The 23,711-nt window shown below is 34.5% G+C and overlaps 1 protein-coding gene across 1 annotated transcript; it reads left to right on the plus strand.

Moving 5' to 3' along the window:
• Positions 1-1,994: 1,994 nt before the first annotated feature.
• Positions 1,995-2,561, plus strand: LOC137770949 (double homeobox protein A-like). Its single transcript, XM_068553988.1, has one exon. It carries the CDS (start codon positions 1,995-1,997, stop codon positions 2,559-2,561), a length of 567 nt encoding a protein of 188 aa, XP_068410089.1.
• Positions 2,562-23,711: the final 21,150 nt, after the last annotated feature.

Below are 23,711 nucleotides of genomic sequence, written 5' to 3' on the forward strand. Positions count from 1 at the left end.
ATACAATCAGTTTGTACTAATTAGAAAATACCCTCAGTATATCTCTTCTAGAAGTCCTCAATTACTCATAGAATAATTATTTTAGTATTACATTTTCAAGTCCCTTTAGAATTCTTTACTTTATCCCCCCTTTGGCAGGTTCTGGATGTATGTTTATTTATTTTAAAGAAAATGTCCCAGGAATTGTGTTAAATGCTATGAACATTTAACAAAATAGCACAAAATCCTTTTTCTCAAGGGGGTCTCAAATAAGTATAGGAGATAGACCGTTTCAAAACAATTTAACATATGTTAAAAGAGTGGCATGGACTAAGGAGCCCTATTTCTGTTTGAGGACATAAGGGAGCCCTAGACTGAAGAGATGATGCCTGAACTCAGTTATGCTAGCATCTCTCAAGGGTTAGAATTCCAAAGCTTTAAATTTTTAAATTTATACTACAATCACTGTCTAGAATACAAGATATACTTATTTGGATAATGGTTAATGGTTTATTTCATGCCTAATGTTTTTAATCTTTATTAAGATTAATCATCCTACACTTAAAGATTAGTACATGATTCTTGTTGAACATAAATGCAAATACTTAGTTTGATAATCACCATTCCAACTACCTGCAAAACATCTGATATGGTCATGAAACAATATTGAAAACAGTATCAATAAGCATTTGATTTATTTGAAATTAATAATAAACAGTTATTTGCTAATTTTTTTAACTACAGTTTAATAAGTCATAACATATGATACACCATTCTCACAGCCATTTCTAAGCTTGACCTATAGCCTTGGTTTAATCCAAACTCCTTGGTTCTACCATATTACCTAATTCACTACAGCAGTGACAGCTGTTATTTTTCACTATATTGGAGATGAAACAATCACTTTGAGCCAGACAGGCTGTCACTTCTCATTATTCTTGGTTAGCATGATATGCCATACAAAATTAACCAACATATTATAGGAAATATCATAAGAGGTTTCATGGTAATAATCAATATAAATCTGGCATTTGATTCTGGAATCAATTACTGCCAAAGACATCTTAGACCCAGACTTCCAGCAAGGGAATCTGCTGAACTATAGTGAGTAAGTGTAAATAAAGAATGATAAGGCTTAAACTCTAGAGATGTCATAAAATCCTATGGTTATGTGCCTCAGAGTTTTAATCAATATGACTTTAAAAGAGTAGAAATGTCAGGAATGTTCACACTTAACCATAAATGATGAAAATGTGAAAATGTGTTTGTAGTAACAACTCAGGGAAATCTAAAACTACTTGTGTAGAAGAAAAATAAATAATGCAGTCTAGTCTGTGCTAGTCTTTTCTATTCTCTTAACAGTGTCTTTCTCAAGCAAAACAAAACAAATTAACAAAGTTAAATTTATCCAATTTTATTTTATTGATGGATTATACTGTAATGTTTTATGTAAGAAATCTAATACTAGATAATCTATAGATAATTAAATATCTGGTAAATAATAGATATTTATTAGATAATAGATTATGTAAGCTACCCAAAGTCATAAAGATTTCTCCTTATTTTTTCTTCTAGAACATCTATGGTTAAGTTTTCACATGTATTCCTGAAATCTATTTTGATTTACATTTTGTATTTGGCTCAAGGTGTGGATTGAAACTTACATTCCTATTTTCTGTATAGATTGAAACTTAGATTTCTTTTTCAGAATTGATTTACAATTTTTCTATCTCCATTTGGTATTAAAAAGAAAAAAACCTTCTTGTTTTCTCCATTGAATAGCCTTTATGCCATGTCAAATATTGACAAAAATGGATGTGTCGATCCACTTCTGAACTTCATATTCCTTTCTACTGATTTATTTGCCTATCTTGATGCTACCACCAAACTATCTTGATTTATAGCTTTATAATATGATGCGAAGTGAGCTAGTATAGTCATATAATTTTGTTCTTCTTTTAAAAGTTGATTTGGGCTCCTATACAAATCCTTAGACTCCATGACTCTCTTCTAACATGGCCCAAGATAACGCTTCAAACAAGACCATAGCAACAAAGCATAGAGGCAGACGCACCAGCTTCACAGAAGATCATCTGAAAATCCTCACTGACACATTCAACAAAACCCCTTACATAGGTTATGCTTCCAGACAAAGACTTGCTTTAGAAACCAACACCAAAGAGTTTACAATCCAGTATTGCTTTCAGAATCGAAGAACTAGGCATGGATTCCAGAAAAAATCAGAACCTGAGGAGCATTTAGAATCAAGCCAAAACCGAGATCACGCTGAAGAGAAGATTCAAAGTAGAAATGACAGACAGCCTCGCATCAAGTACACTTGCTCCCAATTACACACCCTCAACAAGGCATTTATAGGCAACAATTATCCTGGGAGAGATTCCATAGAGAAACTTGCAAAAGAAATTGGGGTCTCAGAGTCAAGAGTTAAAGTTTGGTTTCAAAATCACAGATCTAGTTGCTGTATCCAAAGAAAAAAAGAAGCTAATGAGGGCTTAGAACAAAGACAAAACCAGGGACAAGATCTCTGCGATGAGAGCCTTGAAGGTATAGAAAGTATGTAGAATGGCACCAATCTCATTAGAGACAACTATCTTATTTCCCTGGAGTCAGAACAGGGTGAAAAGGGAGACAGATTCAGTGTATTTTATGTCATCAGCCTGGGATCCAAATTTTTCAGTCTTCCTGGGAACATACCCTGCTAAACATACCTTCAGCTTCTCCAGAGGCAGAGCCTTCTGGAGATGGTAAAAAGGACTTCAGGAGGCAGAGGCAGATTAAAGACACCACACAACCCTACTGACTGAGCCTGGCTCCAGAGTTCAGCAGGTCTTGAGGACAATGAAAATAAATGTATTAATATCAGTTTTCAGTCATCATAGTAATGACTGATTCAGGCAAAAATCATCAATACATGTGTGGTATTGTGACGTTTGATAAGAAATAAATATTGGTCTTCATCTTTTCTGGTACAGAACTCCTAAAGCCCTTGGGATTTTCTGTGATAAGAGCAATAAATGTGTTTTTTGTTATGTGAAAAAAAAAGTGTTCAAGGTCCACGCACACACACGTACACACACACACACACGTACACACACACACTCACATATATATTTTAGAATCAACTAGTCATTTGGTTAAAAAAACAAGCCTGCTGGGATTTTGACTGGAATTGCATTGAATGTGTAGATAAACCTGTAGACAAATTTAGGAAGAATTGGCATGTAAATGATAGTGAATTTTTTGATTGATGAAAATTTCTCTTAGCAATTTTTTTGTAGCTTTCAGTATACAAGTCTTTATACATCTTTAGTTTATACTTAAGTATTTCAGATTTTGATGACATTTTAAGTTTTCCCTTTGTAATTATTTTATATAGAAAATAATTGGTGTATATATTGATCTTTTATTGTGCAACCTTGCTAAATTTATTGTTTATAGTAGCAGTCTTGTAGGATCTGTTATGTTTTCTACATAGATGATCTTGTGTTCTAGGAATAACATTTATGTCTTCCTTTCAAATCTGGACATTTTTATTTCTTTAATTTTCCCCATTTCATTGAATGGAACCTACAAGACATTGTTGAAGAGAAGTGATGAACATGGACATTCTTGTCTTGTACCTGATATCAGGGGAATTCCTTTGGTATTTCTCCATCAGATATGATGCCAGCTGTAGGGTTATTTGTAAATGTACTTTTATCACATTGATGGGGTTCCCTTCTACTTTGTGTTTTCTCTGATTTTTATCAGGAATGGATATGGAATTTCACCAAATGCCTTTTCATCAATTAGTATGTGTTTCTTTTCTAGTTTGTTAATATGGTGAAATGCATTAGACAATTTGGAAAGTCAATTCAACCTTATATTTCTGGGAGAAACAAAACTTAGACATGATGTATTGTTGATTTCAGTTTGGTAAAACTTTGTTTAGAATTTTTACTTATATGTTCATGTTAATTTGGGACATTGGTCTGTAGTTTTATTTTAATGTCTTTCTCTGATATCAGTACAAAAGTGAGGTGAACTTCATAGAATGAACTAGGAAGTATTTCCTTACCTCTAATATTCAGGGAGATTCTCTGTAGATTTATTAGTGTTTCTCCCTTACATGTTTAGAAAAATTCTCCAGTGAAGCCATCAAGGCCTCAAACTATTTTGTTGGAAGCTTTATTTTGTTCTGTTTATAAGAAATATGATGTATTCAATAGTACTGAGCAATTCCTATTTCTTCTTGAATGAGCTTTGATGCTTTGTGTCTTTTAAGAAATCTATCTAGATTGTCAAACTTATTTGAATAGTTTGTATTATACCCTCTTAATATACTTTTAATATATAGAGAGTTTGTAGTGATGTCACTTGTCTCGTTCATGACTTTCTAATTGGTGTCTTTATATCCTTTTTTGAATTATGGATTTAATTGATCTCCTGAAAAAAAACATTTATATAATATAATTTATCAATTTTTTGTTTTCTTTTTCTTCAATTTCTGCTCTGATCTTTCATTTTTTCCTGCTTATATTGTTTTGCTTATTTTTTAAATTCTCAAGGTAGAGGCTGAGATCACTGTTCCTTTCTGAAACAGGTCTTATTGTTACAAATTATCTTCTAATAACTACCTTAGTAACATTTCACACATTTCAACATACTGTTTTTAGTTTCATTCTACTTAAAAATAATTTCCAGTTTCTTTTTTTTTTTTTTATACATCTTTATTGGAGTATAATTGCTTTACAATGTTGTGTTAGTTTTTGCTGTACCACAAAGTGAATCAGCTATATGCATACATGTATCCCCATATCCACTTCCTCTTGAGCCTCCCTCCCACCCCCCTTAACCCACCCCTCTAGGTCACAAAGCACAGAGCTGATCCTCCTGTGCTTTGCAGCAGCTTCCCACTAGCTATTTTACCTTTGGTAGTGTATATATGTCAGTGCTACTCTCTCACTACGTCCCAGGCTCCCCTTCCCCCACTGTGTCCTCAAGTCCATTCTCAACGTCTGCATCTTTATTACTGCCCTACCACTAGGTTCCTCAGTACCATTTTTCTAGATTCCATATATATGCTTTAGCATATGGTATTTGTTTTTCTCTTTCTGACTTACTGCACTCTGTATGACAGATTTTAGGTCCATCCACCTCACTACAAGTAACTCAATTTCGTTCCTTTTTATGGCTGAGTAATATTTTATTGTTTTAAACTTCTTCTATGATCCATATGTCACTTAGAATTGTATTATGGTTTCAAATATTTAGAAATATCCCAAATAGTTTTCTGATATTGATTACTTAAGGTTTAATTTTATTGTGGACAATAGGATGTGCATAATTTTAATCCTTTTATATATAAAGACGTATTTTCTGCTGGTGTTGGGTTTGAGGTGGAGTGTGCAATAAATGTCAGTTGCACCAAGTTGGTTTCAAGTGTTGTTCAAGACTTCTATATATCCCTTACTGATATTTTTTCTAGTCTATCAACTATTGAGATTTTTTTTTTAATCCCTGAGTATACTTGTAGAATTACCTATTTTTCTTTGCAGATATATCAGTTCTGTTTCATTTATTTTGAAGCTCAGTTATTATGTACATAATAATTGTAGACTTATATATCCCCACATATAAATTGTTGCCTTAGTCAATGAGTAAATTTTATCCTTGGTAATAGTATTTGCTCTAAAACCTATTTTGTCTGATGTTAATATAGCCACCTTAGATTTTAATTTAGTGTTAGCATGACAAACCCTCTTCCATTAAAAAAAAATCTATCAATGACTTTAATGTGAGTTTCTCTTAATGAGTATAGAGATGATCTTGCTTTTATATTTATTATCAAAGTCTTTGCCTTTAAATGGGGTGTTTTAAACCTTTATATTTAATATTATCATTGAAATAGTTGGATTTAAATCTATGTTCTTGCTATTTGGTTTTCACTTGTCAAATCTTTCTTTCCTTTTCCCTCTCCTTCTGACTTCTTTTCTATAAATTGCTTAATTTCTATATTTTCATTTCCTTTCCTTTTTGACTTACTAGCATTTATGTCTAATATTTTATTGTGATACTTTGGTGGTTGCTTCAGGGTTTGCCATATATCTTCAACTTACCACAGTCTGCCTTCATATGATATACTTCATCCATAGGACAATAAACTTCTTGCTGGCTTTTTGCTATTATAGTCATTCATTACATTTCTACATATATAATAAATCATACAGTTCATTATCTTTTTTCCCATTAAATCTTTGATTATCTTTTAAAGAAATTTCAATAATATGGGGGAAAACTCCACATTTTCTCAGTATTTTTGATGTTCTTCATTCCTTTTCCTTGTCCCACATTTCTATTTGGTATCATTTTCCTTTGGCTTAATGACTAGCTTTATCATTTCTTTTAGTGCAGTATGGCTGAGGATGGACATTGTCAGATTTTGTGTGTCTAAAAAGATTATTTCTCCTTCCATTATTTTTGAAAGATATTTCTTGCTTAATAAAGATCTCTAGGTTGACATATTTTTAGGGTTTAAATGCATTGCTTTGCTATCTTCTAATGAAAAACCCACTGTATTTCTTACATTAACATAGAGAAGATTTAAATTGTCTTTTTGTTTATGGGCTTATTTTAAGATTTTCTCTCTTTTTAAAATATACAACACAGTATTACTGTTAACTTTTATTTACTATAGTCACCATGTTGTACATTACATTCCCATGACTTATTTAGATTATAAGTGGAAGTTTGTACCTTTTGACTTCTTCACCCATTTGGCCCACTCCCCACCCTCCTGTTTCTGGAAACCACCAATCTGTTTTCTCTTGCTATGAGCTCATTTTATTTTGTTTGTTTTAGATATTACATATACATGAGATCATATGTTATTTATTGTTCTGCCTGACTTCTTTCGCTCAGCATAATGTCCTCAAGGTCCATCCATTTTGTCAAAAATGGCAAGATTTCATTCTTTTTTATGGCTAGATAATCCATTGTACAGCACATTTTTTTTATTCCTTTATCTATCAATGGAAACTTAGGTTTTTTCCATATCTTGTATATTGTAAATAATGCTGCAATGAACATGGGAGTGCATATATGTTTTCAAGTTAGTGTTTTTATTTTCTTCAGATAACTACCCCAAAATGGAATTGCTAGATCATATGGTAGTTCTATTTTTAACTTTTGGGGAACCTCTATACTGTTTCCCATTGTAGCTGCACCAATATACATCGCCACCAACAGTGCACTAGGGTTCCCTTTTCTCCACATCCCCACCAACAGTTATCTCCTGTCTTTTTGATAATAGCCATTCTGACATGTGTGAGGTGATATCTCATTGTGGTTTTGATTTGCATTTTCCTGATGATTAGTGATACTGAGCACCTATTCATGTACCTTTTGGTCATCTGTATGTCTTCTTTGGAAAAGTAACTATTCAGATATTTTGCTCATTTTTAATTGGAGAGATTTTTTGTTCTTTATTTTTTTGTTTGTTTTTGCTATTGAGTTGTATGAGTTTTTTCATATTTTGGATATTAACCCCTTATCAGATATATGATTTACAAATATTTTCTCCCATTCAGTATGATGTCTTTTCATTTTTGTTGATGGTTTCCTTTGCTGTGAGGATTTTTAGTAGGTTGTAGTTCCACTTGTTTATTTTTACGTTTGTTGCCTTTGCTTTTGATGTGAGTTCCAAAAAAATCATTGCCGAGAGTGATGTCAATTTGCTTATTGCCTGTTTTTCTTCTAGAAGTTTTATAGTTTCAGGTCTTGTGTTCAACTCTTTAATCCATTTTGAATTAATTTTTGTGCATTGTTAATTTTGTACATTTTTTGTTAATTTTGTATAAGATAGCAGTCCAGTTTTGGTTTTTTTTTTTTAATGTGGCTGTCCACTTTTCCCAGAACCATTTATTGAAGGGACCGTACTTAGCCCATTGCATATTCTTGGCTCCTTTGTTGTAAATTAATTGACCATGTAAGTGTGGGTTTGTTTCTGAACTCTATTCTGTTCCATTGGTCTATTTGTCTGTTTTTATGCCAATACCATACTGTTTTAATTACTGTATCTTGTGATACAGTTTTAAGTCAGGGAGGATGATGCCTCTAGCTTTGTTTCTTCAAAGTTTGCTCTGGCTATTCTGGGTCTTTTATGGTCCTATGTAAATTCTTGAATTGTTTGTTTTATTTCTGTAAAAATGCCATTGGAATTTTGATAGGGATTTCATTGACTCTGTAAATTGTGTTGGGTAGTATGGACATTTTAACGATATTAATTTTCTAATCCATGAGCAAAGAATATCTTTCCATTTATTTTTGTCTTCTTCAGTTTCTTTCAACAATATCTTATAGTCTTAAATACAACATACTGAAACTTATAGGATGCAGCAAAAGCAGTTCTAAGAGGAATGTTCATAGAGGTATATGCCTACCTCAGGAAGCAAGAAAAATCTCAAATAAACATCCTGACTTTACACCTCAAGGAACTAGAAAAAGAAAAACAAATGAGGCCCAAGTTAGTAAAAAGAAGGAAATAACAAAGATCAGAGCAGAAATAAACTGAAACCAAAAAGACAATAGAAAAGATCAATGAAACCAAGAGCTGGTTTTTTGAAAAGATAAACAGAATCGACAAACCTTCAGCTAGACTTACCAAGAAAAACAGAGAGAGGACTCAAATAAATAAAATCAGAAATGAAAGAGGAGACATTACACATTATACCACAGAAATACAAAGGATCATAAGGGTCTACTGTGAACAATTATACACCAACTAGTTGGACAACCTAAAAGAAATGGATAAATACTTAGAAACATACAACCTTCCAAGATTCCTCTTCTGTGAATCAAGATGGCAGAATACAAGGACATGGAACTCACCTCCTCCTACAAATACATCAAAAATACATCCACATGTGGAATAATTCTCACACTATACCTACTGAACACTGGCAGAAGATCTCATACAACCAAAGCTGCAAGAAAGTCCACCACATAATCAGGTAGGATGAAAGAAAAATAAAAAGGAATCTGATGGGACCTGTGCTCCTAGGAGGGAGCTGTAAAAGAGGAAATGTTCCCTAACCCTGAGAACCTCCTTCAATGGCTGAAAGATCAGCTGGGACAGATAGGGAGCTCCAGAGGCTCAGAGGAGAATGCAACATCTGGCTTGTGGCAGGCAGAACAGAAAGAGACCAGCACAGATGCTACTGGCCACCTCACTGCAGTCCCCAGCTCGAGACATGTGTGTGTGCTTCAACAGACAGATCTGGGGGCAGGACTGGGGCTGGCTGCATGAACATAGCCTGAAGGGGCTGGAGTGTGGTCTGAGCTGCAAACAGGGAAGAACCCAGGTCAACCATGGAAGCCCCATTGTGAACACAAGCATGAAGGGAGGAGTAGGGTCCTGCAATAGTAGCCTCATTCTCAAAGTGCTCACAGTAGGCCCAACTCTACCTCTTACAAGCTCAGGTTGCCCACATGCAGAGAAGGGGCCGAAATCTGAGCCAATCCCCAGGGACCATGGGATTTTGGAAACAGGACTGAAATCTAAGCCATGTCCTGGTGGCTTTGAAGGATTTACGCCACAGGCACCTTGTAAGCCCAATGCCTGTGTGATGTCTGAGCAGATTACTGGTGCTCCTTTGGCTGGGACTGGGACAGGTCCAGCATTAGTAGCTCTGGACCTTGCATGTGGAGGCGGGGCTGGGGTCTGGGCTGACTCCATAGCTTCCATGGTGGGTCCAGGTGTGCGACTACAGTGGTCCCAATGTCTGACTTCAGCAGCAGATCTGTGTGGTGGCTTTGGGAGCACAGTGACGGATGGACATCCAGGATGATTGCATGCATTCCCACAGCTGAGGCAGAACTGAGGACAGTGCCAATAATAGTGTACTTTGTGAGCACACACAATGGGTGATGGGCAACAACACAGAGTGCACTTCCCAGTGGAAAGCTCCTGTGGAGGAATACTCAGTGGCTCTTCTCCCAACAGAAGTGCTCCAGTCCCACCTAACTCACACTGCAGCTCAGGAACTGATCTGGGGGTTTCTACTCCAACAACTGGGGAGCAGACCCTGACCTCAACAGGGATGTGACAACCACAGAGCAAAGAGGAGGTCACACTCAACATCCAGTGCAGGCTCTGGTCACCACAGTAATCACAAACCCTATCAAGGGGATAGCAATCAGCACACACTAAGCTAAGACATGGCAGGTATCTATACTAAAAACAGCCCTCGAGTCAAAAATATTGGACTCAACGTAGGCTACACAAGGATGCTCCCACATAAAAACACTCCTTCAAGACCACAGTAGATGACTGTTTCTCCTAAATTCATAGAATCAGAGAAATATAAATAAAATGAAGGAGAAACCACTCCTAATTAAAAGAACAAGAGAAATCTACTGAGAGAACAAACAATGAAACAGACCTCCCCAGTCTACCCAATCCTGAGTTCAAAAAGAAGGTAATAAAAATACTGAAGGAATAAAGAAAGACTATCAATACAAAGGCAGATCAGTGTAACACGGAAGTAGAAACTATAAAGAAGAGCCAGTTAAAATTAGAAAACTCATTTGCCGAGATGAAAGCTGAGCTAAAGGCAATAAACAAATAATGCAGAACAAATAAGTGATCTGGAAGATAGAATAAAGAAATCACCCAATCAGAACAGCAGACAGAAAGACAAATTAAAAAAAAAAAAAAGAAAGCAATATAAGAGATCTATGGGATAATATGAATTGAGCCAATCTATGCGTAATAGGGATCCCAGAAGGAGAAGAAAGAGAAAAGGGGAACAAAAATGCATCTGAAGAAATTATGACTTTAAATTGCCCAAATCCAGGTACAGGAAGCACAGAGGGTCCCAAATAAGATGAACCCAAACAGAACTACACCAAGACATTTTTATAATTAAAATGGCAAAAGTTAAAGAGAAGGTTCTAATAGCAGCAAGAGAAAAGCAAAGAGTTAGTTACAAGGGCATCCCCATAGGCTATCAGCTGATATCTCTACGGAAATGTTGCAGGCCAGAAGGGAGTGGCAATATGCATTCAAAGTCCTAAAAAGATAAAATATGCAACCTAGGATACTCTACCCAGCAAGATTATCATTTAGATTAGAAGGAGAGATAAAGAATCCCTCAGACAAGCAAAAACTAAAAGAATACAGCAATACTAAACTTATCATAAAAGAGATATTGAAAGGTCTTCTCTAAATAGAAAAAAAGCAATAATGTATAGGAAAGAGAAAATCACAATTGAAAAGAAAATCACTTAAATAAGCAGTACATAGATTAAAAAAAATTGTGAAAGCAATAATAACTACAACAAACAGTAAAAGAATAAACATGAAGATGTAAAAGAGGACATCAAAATCATAAAATGGGAGGGTGTAAAAATATAGATTTAAAAAAAAAAGTGTTTGAGCCTATATGACTACCAGTCTAGAGCAAGCAGATGTAGTAATGAGTTAACATCCTTGAAAAACAGTGTAACCACAAATCAAAAACATACAATAGATTCACAAAAACCAAAAAGAAGAGAACTCAAGCATAGTACAAAAGAAAATCATCAAACCACAAAAGGAAAGAAGAAAGGAACAAAGAAGGAATACAAAATCATCTGGAAAATAAGATTTCAAATGGCAATAAATTCATGTCTAGCAATAATTGCCTTAAATGCCAATGGACTATATTCTGTGATCTAAAGACATAATAGCATATTGGATGGTTAAAATAAGAGCCTAGAATATGCTGCCTACAAGAGACACACTTTAGCTTAACGGACACACAAAGATTAAAAGGGAGGGGATGGAAAAAAATGTTACATGCAAACAGAAATGACAAGAAAGTGGGGGTAGCAATACTCAGATCAGACAAAATAGACTTTAGAACAAAGACATAAAGAAAGATAAAGGACATTATATAATGATAAAAGGACCAATACAAGAAGAGGATATTATATTCATTAACATATATGCACCCAATATAGAAGCACCTAAATACAATAAAATACTAATGGACATAAATGGAGAAATTGGTGGGAATACAGTAATAATAGGAGACTTAGACACCCCACTCACATCAATGGACAGATATTCCAGATAGAAAATCAATATGGCAACAGAGATCCTAAATGACACAATAGAAAGTTAATTGATAGTTTCAGGATATTACAACCAAAAGAACCCGGAATATACATTCTTTTTAAGTGCACACAGAACATTTTCTAGGATAGACCAAGTATGAGGACACAAAACAAGCCCCAACAAATTTAAGAGGATAGAAATTATTTCAACTATCTTTTCTGGACAAAATGGAATGAAACTAAAGGCCAACCAAAAGAAATGAAAGAAAGGGAAATGAGATTTAAAAAGGTTACATGGAGACTAAACCACATGCTACTAAAAATCCAATGGGTCAATGATGAAATCAAAGAGGAAATTAAAAAATACCTTGAGATAAATGACAATGAAAACACAACCATAGAAAAGCTGAGACACAGCAAAAGAAGTTTTAAGAGGGAAATTCATAGCGATACAGGCCTTCCTCAAAAAAGCAAGAAAAATTTCAAACAACCTAACCTACCACCTAAAAGAATTAGAAAAAGAAGAACAAACATCACCTAAAGCCTGCAGAAGGAAGGAAATAATATCAGAGAGGAAATAAATAAAATGTAGATAAAAAGCAATAGAAAAGAATCAATAAAACCAAGAGCTGATTTTTTGAAAGGGTAAATAAAATTGACAAACCTCTGGCCTGGCTCACCAAGAAGAAAAGAGGGATAACATAAATAAAATAAAAAATAAAAGAAGGAGAAATAACCAATACTGCAGAAATACAAAAAAAACCAACCAAACAAACAAGAATACAATTAGATGCCAACAAATTGGACAACCTAAAAGAAATGGACAAGTCTCTAGAAACATATAACTAACTCACCAAAACTGAATCAAGAAGAAATAGATAATTTGAACAGACTGAACACAAGCAGTGAAATAGAATGTATTAAAAAAAAAAAAAAAAAAGACTGTAAACAAATTTCAGGAGCAAAAGACTTCACTGGGGAATTCTACCAAACATACATAGAAGATATTATACCGATCCTTCTCAAACTCTTTCAAAAGATTGAAGAGGAGGAGGGAACACTCCCAGAGTCATTCTATGAAGCCACCATAATCCAAATATCAAAACCAGACAAAACAATACCAAAAATATAGACGCAAAAATTCTTTTTTTCTCTGTAATTATTTTCTTTTTATTGGAGTATAGTTGCTTTACAATGTTGTGTTAGTTTCTGCTGTACAACAAAGTAAATCAAGTATGTATACATATATCCCCTCCCTCTTGAACCCCTCTCCCACTCTCCCCCTCCATCCCACCCATTTAGGTCAACACAGAGCACAAAGCTGAGCTCCCTATGCTATACAGCATGTTCCCACTAGCTATCTATTTTACACATGGTAGTATATATATGTCAATCCTAATCTCCCAGTTTGTCCCACCCTCCCCTTCCCACCCTGTGTCCACGTGTCCATTCTCTGCATCTGCCTCTCTTCCTGCCCTGCAAATGGGACCTAATTAAGCTTACAAGCTTTTGCAGAGCAAAGGAAACCATAAACAAGACAAAAAGACAATGCTCAGAATGGGAGAAAATATTTGCAAATGAAGCAACTGACAAATGATTAATCTCCAAAATATATGAACAGCTCATGCAGCTCAATATCAAAAAAACAAACAATCCAATCAAAAATTCTTAACAAAATATTATCAAACTGAATCCAACAACACATAAAAAAATGTCATACACCATAATCAAGTTAAATTTATCCCAGGGTCACAAAGATGGTTCAACATATGCAAATCAATGTGATATACCATGTCAACAAAAAAATGAGAAAAAAAAAACAACTCATGATTATCTCAATAGATGCAGAAAAAGCATTTGATAGAATTCAACATCTATTCATGATAAAAGCTCTTACCAAAGTGGGTATAGAGGGAACACATCTCAACATAGTAAAAGCCATTTATGACAAACCCACAGCCAACATGATACCCAATGGTGAAAAGCTGAAAGCCTTCCTGCTAAAATCTGGAATAAGACAAGGATTGCCCACTCTAACCAATTCTATTCAACATAGTATTGGATGTCCTAGCCACAGCAGTCAAACAAGAAAAAGAAATAAAAGGTGTCCAAATTAGAAGGGAACAGGTAAAATAGTCATCATATGCAGGTGACATGATACTCTATATAGAAAATGCTAAAGACTCCACACAAAAACTACTAGAACTTATAAATGAATTCAGCAAGATAGCAGGATACATGTAACATACAGAAATCTGTTGCATACTTTTATACTAACAAGGAAATATCAGAAAGGGAGAGTAAAAAAAAAAATCCCTTTAAAAATCACATCAAAAAGAATAAAATAATAAAATAATTAGGAATAAACCTGAACAAGGAATTGAAAGACTTCTATGCTGAGAACAATAAAACATTGATAAGTGAAACTGAAGATGATTTGAAGAAATGGAAAGATAGCCCATGCTCTTGGATTAGAAGAATTAATATTATTAAAATGGCCATACTTCCCAAAGTAACCTACAGATTTAATGAGATCCCTATCAAATTACCCATGAGATTTTTCACAGAACTAGAACAAATAATCCTAAAATTTATATGCAACCATAAAAGAACCAGAATTTCCAAAGCAATCCTGAGGAAAAAGAATAAAGCTGGAAGCATAACCTTCCTAGACTTCAGACAATACTACAAAACTACAATAATAAAAATATAATAGTATTGGCACAAAAACAGACATATGGATTAATGGAACAGAATAGAGAGCCCAGAAATAAATCACACACCTATGGTCAATTAATCTTGGACAAAGGAGGAGAGAATATACAGTGGAGAAAAGACAGTCTCTTCTACAAGTGGTGATGAGAAAGCTAGACAGCCACATGTAAATCAATGAACTTAGAACACTCCCTCACACCATACACAGAAATAAACTCAAAATGGCTTAATGACTTAAATATAAGACATGATACCACAAAACTCCTAGAAGAGAACATAGGCAATATGATTTATTCTCTGACATAAATTGTAGCCATGTTTTCTTAGCTCAGTCTCCCAAGGCAATAGAAATAAATGAAAAAATAAACAAATGGGACCTAATCAAACTTATAAGCTTTTGCACAGCAAATGAAACCCTAAACAAAACGAAAAAACAACTTATGGGCTGGAAGAAAATACTTGCAAATGATGCGACCAATAAGGACTTAATTTCCAATATATACAAACAGCTCATCCAACTCAATAATCAAAAAACAAATAACCCAATCACAAAATGGCAGAAGACCTAAGTAGACATTTCTCCAAAGAAGACATACAGATGGACAAGAGGCACATGAAAATATGCTCAACATCACTGATAATTTAGAGAAATGCTGATCAAAACTACAAAGAAGTATCACATCACACCGGTCAGAATGGCCATCATTAAAAAGTCTACAAATAAATGCTGGAGAAGGTGTGGAGAAAAGGAAACCCTCATAAACTGTTGGTGGCAATGTAAACTGGTTCAGCCACTATGGAAAACAGTATACAGGTTCCTTAAAAAACTAAAAATAGAGTTTCCATATGATCCAACAATCCCACTCCTGGTCATCTATCCAGAGAAAACTCATAATTTGAAAGGATATATGCACCTCAATATTCATAGCAACACTATTTACAATAGGCAAGACATGGAAGCAACCTAAATGTCCATCAACAGACGAATGGATAAAGAAGACCTGGTGTGTCTATACACACACACACACACACACACACACACACACACACACACACAATGGACTATTACTGAGCCATAAAAAAGAATGAAATAATGCCATTTGCAGCAACTTGGATGGACCTAGAGATTGTCATACCGGGTGAAATAAGTCAGACACAGAAAGACAAACATCATATGATATCACTTGTATGTGGAATCTAAAATATGATACAAATTAACTTATATACAAAACAGAAATAGACTCACAGACATAGAAAACAAACTTATGGTTACCAAAGGAGAAAGGGGAGGTGGAGGGATAAGTTAGGAGTTGGGATTAGCAGATATAAACTACTATATATAAAATAGATGAACAGCAAGATCCTACTGTATAGCACAGAGAATTATGTTCAGTATCTTATAATAGTCTATAATGGAAAAGAATATGAAAAAGAAATATATATATATATGTGTGTGTGTGTGTGTGTGTGTATGTGTGTATATATATGTATAACTGAATCACTTTGCTGTGTACCCAGAACTAACTCAACATTGTAAATCAACTATACTTCACTAAAAAATATGAAAGTTTAAAAAAAAGAAAATCTAAACAGACTTATTACTAGTATAGGAAACTGAGTCAGTAATCAAACTCTCCCAACAAACAGAAGTCCAGAACCAGACAACTTCACTGATTAATTCTACCAAACATTCATAGAATTAATATCAATCCTTCTTAAACTTTTCCAAAAATAGAACTGGAGGGAACACTTCCAAACTCACTTTATGAGGCCAACATTTCCCTGATACCAACACCAGACAAGGATGCCACAAGAAAAGTACACACCTGATGAACATATATGCAAATATCATCAGCAAAATATTAGTAAACCAAATTCAACAAAACGTTAAAAGGATCATATACCATGATCAAGTGGGATTTATTTCAGGGATGCAAAGATAGTTCAACATATCCACATATCGGTGTGATACACCGGGATAACAACATATTTAAAAACCATATGATCACCTGAATAGCTGCAGAAAAATCATTTGACAAAATTCAACATTCATTTATGATAAAAACTCGATACAAAGTGGGTATAGAGGGAACATAACCTCAACATAATAAAGGCTAAATATGACAAGCTCACAGCTAACATCATTCTCAAGGTGAAAAACTGAGACTTTTCATCAAAGATCAGGAACAAAACAAGGATGCCCACTCCTGACACTTTTATTCAACATAATATTGGAAGGTCTAGTTAGAGCAATTAGGCCAGAAAAAGAAATAAAAGGCATCCAAATTGCCAAGGAAAACGTATAACTGTCAATATTTGCAGATGACATATTATATATAGAAAACCCTAGACTTGGGCTTCCCTGGTGGCGCAGTGGTTGAGAATCTGCCTGCTAATGCAGGGGACACGGGTTCGAGCCGTGGTCTGGGAAGATCCCACATGCTGCGGAGCAACTAGGCCCGTGAGCCACAATTACTGAGCCTGCACATCTGGAGCCTGTGCTCCGCAACAAGAGAGGCCGAGATAATGAGAGGCCCGCGCACCACGATGAAGAGTGGCCCCCACTTGCCACAACTAGAGAAAGCCCTCGCACAGAAATGAAGACCCAACACAGCCATAAATAAATAAATTAATTAATTAAAAAAAAAAAAAAAAGAAAACCCTAGACTCCACAAAATGCTATTATAACTAATAAATTCAGTAAAGGTGTAGGATACAAAATCAGTGTGTAAAATTCATATGCTACTAATGAACTCTCTGGAAGAGAAATTAAGAAAGCAGTCCTAAATATACATTTAACCAAGGATGTTAAAGTACTGAATATTGAAAACTATCAGATTTTCTCTTCATCACTGATTTTAACTAATTGAATTATGATGTGCCTTTTAGGGGTTTTTTTGTATGTGTGTGTGCTTGTGATTCATTTAGTTTTTCAGTCTGTAGCTTTTTACTTTTCATAAAATTTGGGAAAAAAATTAGTCATTCATCATTTATTTAAACACTTTTCTGCATCTGCCCAACTTTCAGTTCTCTTTTTTTCAGTTTTTTTTCCTCTGTGCTTCATTTTGGGTAGTTTCTATTCCACTGCCTTCAAGTCACTGATATTTTCTTATGAAATATTTAACCAGCATTAACCCCAATTAGAGCATTTTTTAATCTCAGACATTATAATTTTAATCTCTAAAAGCTTGAGTCTTAATCCATAATTACCATGTCTCTGTTTAACATGTGCAATCTTTCCTCTAACTTTTCAACATGGAAACAGTTTTAACAACTACTTTAGTGTCAGTGTCTACTAATTCTCATATGTTCACATCTGAGTCATTTTAAAATAATGGATTTTTTTCACTTTGTTTTATGAGTTTGTTGTCCTGCTTTTATGGTGTCTGGTAAGTTTTGTTTGTTTTTCTAGGTTTTTTTTTTTTAGCTGTCAGGGGTTGTGAATTTTACTTTGTTAGATTGTGATTTTTATTGCATTTGTTTAAATATTTTGGAGATTTGTTCTGGGACATGTTTGAGTAAATGGAAAATGCCCTGATCCTTTACCGTCTTGCTTTTAAACAGTTTTAGGTTAGACCAGAGCAGTGTTTGGTCTAGGGCTAATTTTTCTCCACTATTTAACTAAACTCTTCTGAATACTTTACCCAAAGTTAACAAACTGTGAGGAGGGTTTCTACTCTGGCTAGTGGGAAGAGCACGCAATAACTTCCTTTGGTCAACTCAAGGAGTTTTAGTTTTCCCTCTAATTATCTGTTTGTTTGTTTGTTTTCCTCCTAGCCTTGAGTCGTTGCCTGACATATATATATGAGCTGATCAAGTATTCAGCTAAATACTAAAAAGGGAACCTTCAAAGCTATCCAGAGCTCTCTCTCTCTGCAGTTCTCTCCCTGCCAATACTCCACTTCTAGCTGCTTTAGCCTTCATAAAAGCCCAGCTCTATTTCACAACTCATGCAGACTGCTGAGCTTGCCTGTGTTTGTCCTTCTGTACGATAATCAGAAAACATTCTATAGGCAAGATGTGAAAATTATTGCATTAATCTCTTTTGTGTGCGTTTTTTTTAACCTCTCAAGGATTATAGTCCTTTCTTGTCTGATATAAAACTTGAGACCATTAATGCATATACCGTGTCCATTTTTTAAAAAATGTTTTTCATGCTGAAAGGCATTGTTTCTGTTCAGGTTTTAGGCTCTGGTACTCCATCTTGGTCTGATATTCCCCCTTATTTCATTTTTCCTTTTCCTACCATCCTAGATTAACCTGACCCCTGTCTATTTTGAAAACATAAAAATTGTATCCTATCCTTATTAGGTAGGATAAATTACCTAATTCTTTCTTGCATTGACCAAATATGACCCTCATAATTTTAAAAGCTAAGGCAGCCCTGCTGTGTCATCCATCCAACGATGGATCAGTCTATGATATCTCACGTGGCAATCTTCTTCAGTGTTATTAAAAGATGCTGAAGATTTGCTTTGTCATGGTAAAAACTGTTGTTTGTGGGCAGATTATTTAAAAATACAGTAAATACATGTATGTCTATGTGTGTGTGCACATACGTGTGTGTACATGTATCCGTGTCAAAATATTGGGACATCTGTATTAGCTGTATGTTGTGCTTTGGGGAGACTTTCTTATGATTTGATGAGATATAAATTATTATAAGAGTTTCAGCAGGAGTCAGCAAACTATTTTTCTAAGTTTCATGTAGTAAATATTTTAGGCTTTGAGGGTTGTATCATCTCTGTGACTACTCAACTCCTCTGTTATAGTGAGAAAACAGCCACAAATAATACAAAGGAATGGGAATGGCTGTAGTCCAGTAGACTTTATTTATAGAAAACAACTGATGGACCACATTTGGCCTGTGGGTCATAGTTTGCTGGTACTTAATCTAGAGAATGTCTTGAATATTTATGGTAGACAGAATAACTTTTGTGGCCCCTTTAGATAGTAAATATTTTGGAAGTTTAAATTCATATAGGGACATATTATCTTAAAATGTCCTTCAAAATAATTTTAGGTTCTTTGAGAGCAGGAAAAAAGGGTCATATTTGAGCTATATTAATTCCATACGTGAGACCTTTGGACAATTACAAGGAAATTGCTTCCTTTAAAGAACAAAGGCCACTTGACAATTTTAAATTAGTTTTTTTGTGCAGTTTCTTGCTCTTTCTGACAGATCCTGTGTGATGCTACTGCTAAAAACTGTCCTATCTGCTTCCTTCCTTGTTTGTTCTCTTTCAACTGTATTTTCCTGGCATGTAAAGATAAGGTTTAGGAGATTTCTGACACGTAATTCCTGACAAGTTGGGTAAACACACTTACAAAATTTATTGAAACTTTTTAGAATATCTTGGATATTTTCTTTAATACCTTTAAGTCTTGTTGGTGCCAGAATTAAAACCTGATATGTATCAATTAGATAGGATATCAGAATAAACATTTTAAAGAACTTACTGAAATTTATGTGGTATTTATATGTGTGAATATTCTTATTGGTCAATTTCTTAGTTCCCAAGCAGGAATTATTCCTTTTAGCAACTTTCTTTGGTTCTGCCCAGTGTGGTACTGTTTGTGGGTGGGAGAATCAGTGATAGTAAGACAAATATTGTAAGGCATTATTATAGCATTCTTCAGAGAAATGAACTGACCTTTCTCCCTGAATCCACTTCCTAAGCCTGTGATGCCATCACTGGTGTATATCATTGTTGCAACCTGCTAGACCTCATTGCCATGGGAAAAAAACAAATAAAAAATAAATGATTCAAAAATAGCAAAGTTGCAAATTTTAATAAATTATTGTTGACTAATATGCCAAAAAGAATACATGGAAATCTAAAAGGTTATTTTTTACCTTATTTTAAAATTGATGATACTTGAATTCTCTATCACTTCACTCATTTTCTGTCATAAGTCTTACTGCCAGATGGTAAACCAGACACTGGACTGGGCAGGAAGAATGCAACCAATCATATTCCCTGTACTTTTGACAAGCGAACTGAAGATTAAAATGTAGACTACTATGTGCTATGATAGAGGAATACTCAGAATACTATGGAACCATAGAAAAGGGGTTAAGCAAATCAGATTGAAGCATCAGAAAAAGACTGAGGGGTTTCCTTGTCTGAATTTTGAAAGAAAATAATGTGCTATGCAAACCAAGATAAACTTGAGGCAGGACAGAAAGTATTTCACGTCAAAGGGCCCAAATATAACAGTGAACATGATCCATTGGGGTACTAAAAGTAATTGGGTATGGTTGTAGCATAGAATGTAAGAGTAGTACTGATGAGAGGTAGCTCTGGAGAAGTAGAAGAAAATCTTGAATGCTTTACACAGGGGTTTAAAAGTATTCAGTAAAGATATGCAAAACCTTGAATAAATTTACATAAACTGCTATGAATAATTTTGTTCTTTTAGAATATTTTCTTGGAATTTTTGAAAACTGAACTTGAAAGGTGAGGGTCTTATTAGAAGGATATTTCAGCAATACAAGCAAGATATGTTGACTATATTCCCTGTGTTGACTATATTCCCTGTGTTGTACAATATGTCCTTGTAGCTTATTGACTGTATTCATAACAGTTTGTACCTCTTAACCCCCTACCCCTATCTTGCCCCTCCTCCTTTCCCTATCCCACTGGAAACCACAAGGTTGTTCTCTTTATCTGTAGTCTGTTTTCTTTTTGTTATGTTCACTAGTTTTTTTATTTTTTAGATTCCACATGTAAGTGATGTCATACGATAGTTTTCTTTCTCTATCTGACTTACTTCACTTAGCATAATACCCTCGAAGTCCATCCATGTTGTTATAAATGGTAAAATTCCATTCTTCTTTATGGCTGAGTAGTATTCCATATATATATATACACACACGCACACACACACACACGCACACACACACTCAGTGGAATATACCACATCTTTATCCATTAATCTGTTACTGGACACTTAGGTTCTTGACAATTGTAAGTAATGTTATAAACATTGGTGTGCATGTATCTTTTAGAATTAGTGTTTTTGTTTTATTCAGATATATACTCGGGAGTGGAGTTGCTGGATCACATGGTAGTTCTACTTTTAGATTTTTGAGAAACCACCATTCTGTTTTCCACAGTGGCTGTACCAATATGCATTCCCAACGATAGTGTATGAGGGTTCCCTTTTCTTCACAACCTTGCCAACATTAGATATTTGTGGTCTTTTTGATGATAGCCATTCTGACAGGGGTGAGGTGATATCTCAGTGTTGTTTTAATTTGCATTTTTCTGATGATTAACATAGTTGAACATTTTTCCATGTGCCTGTTGGCCATCTGTATGTCTTCATTGGAAAAATGTCTATTCAGATCTTCTGCCCTTTTATAGTCAGGTTGTTTGTTTTTTTGATGTTGAGTTGTATAAGCCTTTATGTATTTTGGATGTTAACCCCTTTTTGCTACAATTCATGTCAAAGAGTGTTTTGCCTATGTTTTCTTCTAGGAGTTTTATGTTTTCTCATCTTACATTTAGGTATTTAATCCATTTGGTGTTTATTTTTGAATATGGTCTAAGATGTTCTACTTCCATTCTTTCACATGTAGCTCTTTAGTTTCAGCAGCACCACATATTGAGGAGACTGTTTTTTCTCTGTCGTGTATTCTTGCCTCCTTTGTCATAGATTAATTGACCATATAAGTATGTTGGTTTATTCTGGGCTGTCTATTCTGTTCCATTGATCTCTGTGTCTGTTTTTGTGCCAGTACCATACTGTTTTGATTACTTAGTTTTGTACTATAGTCTGAAAACAGGGAGAATGATTTCTTCAGCCCTGTTCCTCTTTCTCAATGTTGTTTTGGCTATTCAGGATCTTTTGTGTTTCCATACAAATTAAAAATTTTTTTGTTCTAGTTGTGTGAAAAATGCCATAGGTAATTTGTTAGGGATTGCATTGAATATGTAGATTGTCCTGGATAGTCTGGTCATTTTAACAATATAAATTCTTCCAGTTCATGAACACAATATATCTTTCCATCTGTTTGTTTCATCTTTAATTTCTTTCATTAATGTCTTATAGTTTTCTGAGTACAGGTCTTTTATGTCTTTACTTAGGTTTATTCGTAGGTATTCTTCTTGATTCAATGGTAAATGGGAGTGTTTCCTTAATTTCTCTTTCTGATACTTCATTGTTAGTGTATAGAAATGCAACAGATTTCTGTATATTAATTTCATATCCTGCAACTTTACCAAATTCATTAATGAACTCTAGTAGTTCTCTGTTGGTGTCTTTAGGATTTTCTATGTACAGTATCATGTCATCTGCAGACAGTGACTGTTTTACTTCTTCCTTTCCAATTTGGATTTATTTTATTTCTTTTTTTCCTCTGATTACTGTGGCTAGGACTTCCAATACTGTGTTTAATAAAAGTGGTGAGAGTAGGCATCCTTGTCTTATTCCTGATCTTAGAGGAAATGCTTTCAACTTTTCACTATTGAGTATGATTTTAGCTGTGGTTTTGCGATGTATGTCCTTTATCATGTTGAGGTATGTTCTCTATATGCCCATTTTGTGGATAGGTTTTATCGTAATTGGATGTTGAATTTTGTCAAAAGGTTTTTCTGCATCTACTGAGATGATCATATGATTTTTATTCTTCTATTTGATAATGCAGTGTATCACATTGATTTTTGTAGATACTGAAAAATCCTTGCATCTCTGGGGTAAAACCCACTTGATCATGGTGTATGATCTTTTAAATGTATCATTGGATTGGTTTACTAACATTTTGTTCAGGATGTTTGCATTTATGTTCGTCTGTGATACTAGCCTGTAAATTTGTGTGTGTGTGTGTGATAATCTTTGTCTGGTTTGGTATCAGGGTGATGCTGGCCTCATAGAATGAGTTTGGAAGCATTCCTTCCTCTACAATTTTTTGG

The sequence above is a fragment of the Eschrichtius robustus genome, chromosome 10 (genome assembly GCF_028021215.1).
Source record: "Eschrichtius robustus isolate mEscRob2 chromosome 10, mEscRob2.pri, whole genome shotgun sequence".
Classification (NCBI taxonomy): Eukaryota; Metazoa; Chordata; class Mammalia; order Artiodactyla; family Eschrichtiidae; genus Eschrichtius; species Eschrichtius robustus.